General features: G+C 34.9%; 2 protein-coding genes and 2 pseudogenes across 6 annotated transcripts in view; 2 read left to right on the top strand and 2 right to left on the bottom strand.

Moving 5' to 3' along the window:
• On the bottom strand, positions 1-1,455 carry LOC110425309 (21 kDa protein pseudogene; annotated as a pseudogene). Its single transcript, XR_016351794.1, has 2 exons — positions 1,316-1,455; positions 1-896 (listed from the first exon to the last, which is right to left on the bottom strand). The product of XR_016351794.1 is annotated as a 21 kDa protein pseudogene (transcript).
• A 22-nt stretch (positions 1,456-1,477) lies between these two features.
• Positions 1,478-4,944, bottom strand: LOC110425300 (dimethylallyl, adenosine tRNA methylthiotransferase). 4 transcript variants are annotated; one of them, XM_089785060.1, is made up of 9 exons: positions 4,745-4,944; positions 4,492-4,638; positions 4,290-4,387; positions 3,971-4,043; positions 3,821-3,881; positions 3,650-3,735; positions 3,476-3,565; positions 2,062-2,118; positions 1,478-1,566 (listed from the first exon to the last, which is right to left on the bottom strand). In XM_089785060.1, the coding sequence occupies exons 1-9, from the start codon at positions 4,847-4,849 to the stop codon at positions 1,498-1,500; spliced, it is 786 nt and encodes a 261-aa protein (XP_089641186.1). In that variant the 5' UTR covers positions 4,850-4,944; the 3' UTR covers positions 1,478-1,497. The 4 variants fall into 4 exon arrangements, with proteins under 4 accessions (XP_089641186.1, XP_089641188.1, XP_089641187.1 ...); XM_089785062.1 differs by having other exon boundaries at positions 1,541-1,570; XM_089785061.1 differs by having other exon boundaries at positions 1,552-1,596.
• A 3,065-nt stretch (positions 4,945-8,009) lies between these two features.
• Positions 8,010-9,843, top strand: part of LOC110423832 (non-specific lipid transfer protein GPI-anchored 7-like) — a 2,931-nt gene continuing 1,097 nt past the window's right edge. The window contains exons 1-2 of the mRNA XM_021438232.2: positions 8,010-8,403; positions 8,674-8,706. Coding sequence (XP_021293907.1) covers positions 8,103-8,403; positions 8,674-8,706 — 334 coding nt within the window. The 5' untranslated portion in view covers positions 8,010-8,102. The remainder of the gene's footprint in view (positions 8,404-8,673; positions 8,707-9,843) is intronic.
• LOC149527703 (translationally-controlled tumor protein homolog pseudogene) overlaps positions 8,713-9,843 on the top strand; it is a 1,778-nt pseudogene continuing 647 nt past the window's right edge.

Below are 9,843 nucleotides of genomic sequence, written 5' to 3'. Positions count from 1 at the left end.
TTCAACCAAAATATAAAAAAGGAAAAAATACTTCATTTACGCTTAATTCCATTATACAGAAAACAGAACTTTACTATCATACAAGGCAACAGGAGTGTTTTAGCATGGACTTGAAGTTGATATGTAAATGATATGGTTTCATACAATCCAAGCAGGCTGAGACCCTTTTAGACAAGATCCAGACAGGCACAAACCTTACTTACAGACGCCAACAACATTTTTATACACTAACCAGAGGTCCTCCAGAGGGAACCTAATGCTCCCCAGCAGGTGCAGCAGCTCCGTGTCTTGCTGCTAAGTGATTTACTAATGCAAGTGCATTGCTAGTAACTTGAGCAACATTGACGACCCTGCGCCTTATTGTAGTCTTGATGTTTCCATCCATGACACGGCCTGCAAAGCCATCAAGGCAAGTATTCTCATCTGTTAGTGCAGCACTGACCCATGTCTGCACGTTGCTCATGTGCCACATGAAGGCCCGACCCACAGCTCGTCCCACATGGCTGAGTTCCTTGACTGACTGGCTAAGTCGTTCTACACTGTCGCCCATGTTTTCAATACAGTCTTTCACAGCTTGACGCTCCCTAGGCTTGATGCCCCTGACTTGAGTCATCTTGGTAACAAAAGCCGCAGCTGATTGAGCCTTGGATAGGCTGACTGATAAGGCAGTTTGAGCGAGGTGTTGCTCATTTTGTCGAATCTTACTAGCATAACCTGACAGGCATTGAGCGCATAACGCAGGATACCTTGTGGCTTTGCATGATGCCACGATGTAGTCTGCTGGGCTTGAATTTCTGGGAGAAGCAGATGCAGCTATGCCAGTCATGTATAGGGCGCAGAAGAGAACCAGTACGGAAAAGGCTAGTCTTGCCATGTCTTTGAAGGAGAAGAGATAGCTGAAACGGATGTTGGTGACATGAATAGAATATAGGAGTTAATTTATAGAGAATTCAAAAGATGTTTCCTGTCTTCTTTTTGGATTAAATAAAATGTTGTCAAATGCCTTATTTCTTCTTTAACTGCTTTTGATCTTCTCTCTTTGCGGTGATTGTTTATTGTTTCCCATTCTGTTTGGTGACAAAGCATACTTGGCCAAATTTTCTTTTCTTTGATTTTGAAAGCACTCTGCAATTTGTATAGGTTTGGGACAAAAGCACAATAGCACAAGATTTGGCAATCAAGCAGAGATGAGGGTTGAACTGTACTAGTCAATGTTTTAATGGTCTAACTTATACTGAAAAGAAACTCATTAAGATCAAAACAAAGGAAGACAAATTTGAATGGTCTTGATCAAGCAAATATCATAAACTATTACCATTGAGAACATTCCACGAAACCTGCACCCGACCACAATGAAGCATGGGTTTAGATTGAAGAGGGACATGGAGAGTAACACTCCACAAACAGAGATCATATGCCGGAGCCTTACTCTCGCTACAAAGCTAAGCATGTGAGTGCAGACGCTGATGAATGGATGGTTCTAGCCGACTTTAGGTGCTAAAAATACTGTGGGTTTACCTCTCGTTTTCGAAGTCTAACCACCAAGATTCCAAGCTCAGCCCAAAGCTACCTTCGATATAAGTGCATATGGATTACCTACGACTCCAACCAGTTAATATATTACAGCAACAATTATGTAGTTTTTTTATAAGACTTCCTTTTTATGTCATACTTTACTATAATGTGAAGATATTTATTAGTATTGTTATTTGTTAATCCCAATAATTCTGTTTCCATTCATAATCAATCATTTGACATGAATAACAAATCGAATACTAGCAATACTGTCTTTTTCTACTTTGACAATAATTTTCTAATTGTGCTATCACTGTGATAATGAATCGATCTTCCACTCTTGTTTGAAGAGCAACAAAATAATTGTATAAACTCTAATAGCAAACCATGTCTTTGTACATAAAAAATACTGCCCTGTTTTTAGTACAAAGGCTCATAATTTATGTAAGTATAGAGCAGTACAGTAAATGCTAAACCAAACTCACCAAGAATCAATTAAAAATGCACTGTACTTATCATTAACATTTAAACATGTGTATACTATACCGTCAAGTACTTGAGAACAGCTGCACGAACCTTTTCCATGAAAGCTGCTGCTTGTTTCTGCATGTTTAACATAAATAATTGACCTAAATTTTCGGAGTTCAGTCTGAGTTGGAAGCAGTTTATTAGCATGGTAATAGATTGCAAACAGTTGGTGCGCATATTTTATCAAAGTTTTAGCAGACTAGGAGTTCACATCAAATCTACCGAATATATCAACTGAAAACATATTGGATGAGAGCCATGAGACAAATGGATATAAAATAACAGATATGTAGAGAGAGATGATAAAGGTTGATTGCATGAATGTTTTGACATGAACAACTCCAGTCTATGTTATTGGCCGCTCATCGAACAAATAACTACTAGTGCTACTATTAATTCAGTGATCAGATTTTTAAGAAACCTTGAGGCATATCATTTGGCTTATTTCCAAGAGGTCATATAAAATGGATTAGAACCCATATTGTCCAATAAAGATACAAAAGAAGGCTAAAGAACAAATTTTCTTTACTTAAGGACAAATGCTTTGATCCAAGAAGGAGACTGTATGGAAATGAGCTGAAGTGACACATATAAAAAATGGAAAAAAAAAAGTGAGATAAAATAATATAATTGGTAACTGTAACAAGTGATAATGTTATATGACAACAAAAAAGATCGTTTTGTTGAAACTCTACCAAAATGATGGATTTGAAACCAGAGTTGTCACACATTTCTTTTACAAGGAAGCAAATACAAGTTTTATACACTTCAAATATTAGCTGGAGGCCATATCAGCCTCTTTGTATTCTAATCACGATGTTTAAACAGTCAACCTCAACATCCGTCCGTTGTAGTATTCATTAAAGCAAAACAATGACAACAAAAAGGTTCCAAAAGTAAAAAGTGTGAAGGAAAAAGGTTTTATAGACAGTAGAGACTGAAACACTATTGTTAACCAAATGAAATATTTTACCATGTCAAAAATTCAATTAGCCTACTGAGGACTCTACTAGAGACCAAGAAAACAGTTTTGGAGCTTGAGCAAACTCATTAACTCAAGTGGCCAACATAGGTGAATTTCCATGGGCCAACTAGCACTTGAAAGACAAACATCTTGGTAGATGAATCAAAATTGGAAATGGTATCATCTCAACTTGAGAATAGGCATGAGAACTGGTTTTCTCTTCCTTTTATTTCCTTCCCAGCATCAGCTTAATAGTGAAAATTAAAAGTGTAAAACATTTAACCAAAATCTAAAAGTTAGAAGTGATAGGTTAGGAAGCTGTTTCTCTCCAGAGCATTTGATGGGACCTTACAATCTTTGAGAGACCTAAAATTTGTACTTTTTTACCTCACGCTAAACATTGTGAATATGAATATAAGCATGTAAGCAGGTACTTATGTATCCTTAAATCTTGAAGACGATGCTAACCTGGTTACCCCTGTATGCATTTGCTATGTTTTCGTCAAGAAGTGTCAGTAAGGATCTATTTAGTTCATTGCCTTCAACCATCTCCAACAACTGTAAGGCAACACAAAACTCCGTTGAGCTGCATAAAGTCAGAAATATAAAAGGAACTCCATGAGGGGTAAGGCAGGCACATACAGTTGCTTTTATATCCTTTGACGTCAAGATTTTGGTGAGGCTTTTCTTTGCAGTTATAAGGTCAGCTTGAATTTTATCATATGCTTCTGTGATCAGAGGACCAAGGATATTTGGTCAAAGAGAAAACAACAAAAACTCTTAAACAGTAGGTTAGATGGTTAAAAACCATACCTGTGCCTTCTTGCAAGGCCTTCTGTAGTGCCTCCAGCTCAATCAGTCTGTCCTCCATATCCTGTAAAATTTACCAGTTTTTACATTTCCAATTCTCTCAGGTTAGATAAACAAAGGATTATCACAACATAAAAATTTTTTATAGCAAACCTCGGTCTTTGAAACAGCAAACCGAATCTGGCCTATCTCAAATTTGAGATGCGAGAAAAATTCCTCATCCAATCTACAAAGTTTGCAATAAAGGTCGTGTTTTTTAAGTAAAAGGTTTAACTTTAAAGTGCATTCCATTAATAAAGAAAAGAAATTGGCCATGCAGTCAACAAGAGAAGCCTAAAAACTAAACTTCTCAACAAAAATTCAAGGTTTTAACATAACTCAATATCGGAAGAAGCAAAATCGCAAACAACTAATATGCAATTTTAAGAAACAAGGATTTCACAGCTTTTTCATACAAAATTATAGTACTAACCTCTGCCTTAATCTTGCAATCTCAAACTCAATCTCCTGAGCTTCAGTGTCAAGAAAATACTCAATCAACTCCGCTGGAGTATCGGGCATTACCCTGGACTGATAATAACACCACAACAAGAAAAAAATATTTAAAAATACACCTAAAAACCCCACGGAATAAATAGTATTACATAAAGAACACGTTAGTAAAGTTATCATACTTGGCGAAGAGCTAGGCGACGTTCTTTCTCTTCGCGTAAATGTTGCTCAAATGCCTCTCGAGCCTCTGCATCTCTCTCTAATCGTCTTTTAAACTCGAGCCGAGCCAGGTGTCCTGTCTGCGGCGGTCCAAATATACCATCCGGGTCCTTCCTTCGATAAAACAAGCAATAATTCAATCCAAAGCTTCAATTTATCAAAACATAATATAAAAAAAAAACAATTCAAACCCAGAAAATTTATAAAGTTTTGTACCCATTGGACGCAGGAGATTTTATGCCTGAAGTGGGTTCGTTTTACTGTTGTCGCACGAAAGGCAGTGGCGGCAGAGGTGGCGATGCCAATTGAGAGAGTGGCCATTGTTAGTGGCCCTACGGTAGAAGCTTTCTTCTGCTTTCTGGTTTTCGGTGGGTTATTGAAGATGTGTTGGATGGCGTCTTATCCGTTACAATTATTGCTCTTTAACATGTTTTTAATTTTCATTTTCGGTCGATCTTGTTGGGTAGTGGCGGGAAGAACGGCCATTAGATGGCATGGATTTTCAGCTCTCATCTGCACCGTTACCAAAGGAGCGCTACCTTTTGGGCTCAAGCGTTGGGCTTTTTGTTTGGATGCCAGCTTGACGACACCCTATACCCAACCCAAATATATTCCTAATTAGAATGTGCACTATCAAACAGACAAAAAAACAAATCACATAAAATAGCAAGAAAAAACTCTTATATATTGCCAAAGTTTTATATTGTTTTAATTAAAATAATAAATGAATATAATTATTAAATTGACACGTGGTAATCTTATATTAATTATGAAATTAAAAAATTCCATCATTAAAACATAAACTTATATTCTAGAAACCAAATTCGACTTGGTGTAATAGTCAAAACAATAAAGAAAAATATATTGCAAGAAACTATCATTTGAACAGTCATAACTGATCAAAATTGAAATCTGTGACTCCCTTGTTGTCCACTCCATCAATTTATACTATTCTCAGTTCTGGTCTAGTTTATGTTTGCTTGTTCGTTCTGCTTTCTGTCACCGGCTGCTTCAAGAGAAAAATTTCATCCAACAAGAAAACCGTTGAAAGAGCAAGCGAGCACGTAATCAACAAGCACTGCAAGCTGTCCTCCCAAGGACTATTCCTCCTTTGAATGTTCTTATTTTCTTATAATTCAATAATAAAATTCTGATTTTCCACGAACACCGTTAATCGAATCTTTGTTTTTTTTTAATAAAAAAGGTAAAAAACTAATCATAGTCGATAAACAACAAACCACACAGTCCCCACCAAAAAAAAATAATTTCACGCACACATCATTTGTAATTTTTTTTTATCAATATTTTATGAATATTTTGAGAAAAAGTTAAATTATTAATTCTACTCAATAAAATTATAAAAATATTTTCAAACATGGACAAATATATTAATTTTAAATTAAAAATGTTTTAATAATTTTTTAAAAGGAAAAAGAAGGGAGAGAAGTTTAATTTATAAATAAAAAATTTAAAATCTTATATTAATTTTTTTTTTCTCTTCTCCACCAATCGAGCTTGGATGAGTCATGACTAGATGACGCACTTGATGAGAAGAGGATGTTGTAGCAATGCAACCTTTTTATATGTTTTTTCACAAGCCAAAAGAAATAAAGACTAAGAATGCGTCGACTGGATTGACAAATTGACTATCCATTTCACACTTGTTTTTGGTTTTATCTTTATATCAGCTTGGGTATTTATTGACTTGTTGTCACTTCGATCATTTGATGGCGGCCTCTTAAAGCCAAGGTCTTATCTGTTATTTACTCCCTGTTTTGTCTTATTTGTCTGATTTGAGTTTTTTTTTTAAATTAAATATATTTAATTTTGATAATTAATTTTTAAAATATTATATAAAAATTTAAAATATACATTTTCAAAAGTTTGAAATTAAAATTTTTCAAAGTTTCATTTTTAAAAGTTTAATAATTTTATGATTTTATTAAAATACAAAAGTCAAAATTAAACTCAGTTAATAAAAAAAATGAACAAGACATAAAATAATAAGACAAAGAAAAAGAATTTGTTTTGTCGGCTTGCACAATACTTCATTGGTCAATGTTTTAGAGCTTCTTTTTTTTATAAATTATTTTTCAACAATTATGAAATTTTACTAGGTTTTGCATTAAGCACTATTAAGATTTAGTCTATTCTTTCATAACACAAACTCCCACCTCCCATCACCAAAATTTGAGTTTGACACCTTCAATTAGCATAAATTTATTAGGAACACAGGACTACAATCAGCATCGACCATCAGGTTCATTCAGTGGCAAAGGAAAGGGATCTAAGAGGAGCCCACTCCTTAAAATTTAAAATTTGTATAATATATTTTTGTTTTTTTCTTAAGTTTTATAATTTTATTTCTATGAATATTAAATTTTTAATATAACTATTTTATTTTATAAATATTATTCTTATCTCAAATGCCAAATTTTAACTCGGTCCCTTAATTCATAGGAGCAATTGAGTGCTTTCTTTAGAGTTGCGTTAGTTCATTGGGTAGACAGAATTCAACCGTGGCCGCCCCTGGCGTATTGCCAAACGCCTAATGATCATCTGGAGCGATTGAGAATGAACTTTTCCAGCCAATTCCATTATTTTATTTTCAAATCAATAATCAATTACCTGTTTCTTTTCATAATGATTTGATGTGACAACGCGTGTATGATCTGTGCTGCAAATAAACAATATAATAAGACATTAAATTGAGTTCAAGATGGTGGTTGGGGATTTTCAGCTCCACTCTGTTTTCTGGGGAAGTCTATAGCACGAATCCTCCTTTCTACTCCTCGCCCCTAAACCAGGGGAAGGCCAGGGTTGCAACCTAGCACCTGCTCTTAGAATAATTTTTTTTGAAAATTTATCTTATTAACAAGTTTCACCTGCCACAAATTCAAAGGAAATTCATAAATAATAATCTATTTATTAATCCATTATCATTTTTCCCTCCTCAGTTAATAGGATCTAATTTTAATAACTGTATTAATAATTTGCTTATTTGTCAAAGCTCATAATATCAATAATAATTTGATCTTTTTTGAAATTATCAAATAGGGTTTGTATGTGTTCCACTGCCACCTATGCATGTGATGCAATTTAATTATATACACAAAAGCCAGGTTTTAGAACTAGTATATTTAATCTAGCTGTTATTGACAAAAAAAATTAAGAAACCTATAAATGATTATTGAATGAAATTGTAAAAATAATAGGCCAAAAGTACTAACATTAAAATTAATAATTGTAGGAAAATTTAGTTTAAATAGTTTCAATATTAATTAAGTCGACCTAACAAATCATAAAAAAAATTAATTTTTTTCCCTCAATCAATTCAAACTATCTTGAGAAAATAACACAATTCCGCAAATTCCCGAGCGTGGAGTGATATCCCAAGGAGAGCGCGTTTCTAATTCATCTTCTGCTCTGACATGTCCAAACCCAAGACTTTTCTTCCCATCCGAAAAAGGTCACTATTTAAACAACAGCCATATGCGCAGAGTGGACAGAGAAACAGCAGTCAGGGATAACACAGAGTACGAACAGGAAAAGAGAAAACTGAATTCCTAACGCCATGGCTAAGTTGTTGATCATGGTGGTTCTTGTGATTTTGGGCACGGTGGCAACCGTTACGGATGCGCAACCGGCTTGCGCGTCGAAGCTGACTCCTTGTTTTCCTTTCCTTAACAACGCCACGGCAAAACCTACAGACGACTGCTGTACCCCTATCAAAGATACCGTGGCTAATGATCTTGCATGCCTCTGCAACCTCTACAACGACCCTGCTTTGCTTTCCTCTTTGAACATCACGGTCGCTGCAGCTCTCAGGATCTCTCGCGAATGCGGAGTCAGTACTGATATCAGCGCTTGCAACGGTATGTTCCTATAGATTGATAACCGTATCATCACCGAAGTAATTTGTTTGGATTTGTCATTCCTTTCCTTTTGCCCTTTACTCTTTGTTAATATGGAGTATGAAGTTTGTATCATAGTTCATGTTTCGGTTTGGAAATTCTGATGATAGATATCTTTCATGTTTGCATAGTTTTCTTTTGGTTTTTAATTTTAAGACATGCTAGAATTCTTCATAGTTTTGATTAATTGACTTATTACTAATTTCTTGATTTTTGTTTTTCCTGCTACAGCCACGTCTCCCACTTCTTCTCCATCCCCACCAGGTAACAAAGCATATCTTTAACTTTCTCAAATGAACTGTTATTATTTTCCTTCTCAGGAGACGAAAGGGGAGAAAATTGTATAAAAGGAAAGGATTGCAGTTAACCTCTTTTCAAAATAAGCGATTCTTGATGAGTTAATCTGAAGTAACTGCTAGCCATATGAGTCTGAGTTGTTGTCAGTTTAACCAGCCTCGGAGAAAACATGACAACTTTACTTGTTGGGAGATTAGAAGGAGAAAACGTGTGAACTAATGGGCCTACCAAAATGTTATTTTGTTGTTTTTCTTTAATTGATCGGGAAGCCATTATTGAAGCTTTAATTGACGCCTGCTAGTCTATGAATTTGATACTTTCGGTGCTTCCAAAATTGACTTGAAAACTACGGCCAAAAATAAAGGATTTTCTTTAATACCTAACATCATAGTGCATACAATTCATGGGAGAGAGTAAACAATGTTTTATTTTATTCATTTGGTTGCGGAATTTTTATTCATATGGGGAGAAAAGAAGCATATACACTGTTCAAATCTTGGTAGTTGTTTGCTAATTAGAAAAGTAATCAATGAAAGTGTCAAACACACAACCAAACAATATTATTAGGTCCATGCTTTTACATTTTCTTGGTATTATTCCCTGTGTCTCTTTCTTGTTCTTTCTTTTTTTTATCCCCCTTAATTCTCACATGACCAGGCTTAGGTAAGTTGTTTATATTTCTTTTAAAAGACTCTTTCTTATTCCCTCCAGCTGGGCTCAATTCTAGAACTTGAGGCACGGTTATTTAATTCTTTTTCAGGGGCCCATGCCCCTTGAACATGAATATAGTGCAAATTGGTGTTGGAAAAAAAACTCAGGCTTAGTTGGATCAAATAATTGTATAAATTATTTAGTTAAAATTATGATACAACCTTATTATCTAATTAGTTTACAATATCTAGGTAGACTACCATATCTAATCAGAGTTAGGTTATAAATAGGAATAACCACTTCTTCGTTTCGATTTTTCAAAGAGAGAGAGATTGCAATCTTGGTGGTTTAGGAGGATCTCCTTTCTAGGGATGTGCTTCTTATGCAGTGGGAAATTGAGAATGGGATGCTGTGGGAAGTTGAGGGAAAGTGGGTTGTGAAAGGAGCTGTTGA

Source organism: Theobroma umbraticum, unplaced genomic scaffold (assembly GCF_002168275.2).
Source record: "Theobroma umbraticum cultivar Fairchild unplaced genomic scaffold, ASM216827v3 scaffold_30.0, whole genome shotgun sequence".
In the NCBI taxonomy this organism is placed as follows: domain Eukaryota; kingdom Viridiplantae; phylum Streptophyta; class Magnoliopsida; order Malvales; family Malvaceae; genus Theobroma; species Theobroma umbraticum.
The sequence above is the reverse complement of the archived record's forward strand: the minus strand, read 5'-3'. Positions and strand labels throughout refer to the sequence as shown.

Coding starts and splice junctions, on each gene's coding strand:
- LOC110425300 (XM_089785060.1), bottom strand. CDS start 4,849: ATGGCCACTCTCTCAATTGGCATCGCCACCTCTGCCGCCACTGCCTTT. Junction 3,736..3,820: donor GGCCTTGCAAGAAGGCACAG/GTATGGTTTTTA, acceptor CTCTGATCACAG/AAGCATATGATAAAATTCAA. Junction 1,567..2,061: donor CTGTTCTCAAGTACTTGACG/GTATAGTATACA, acceptor TATCGAAGGTAG/CTTTGGGCTGAGCTTGGAAT.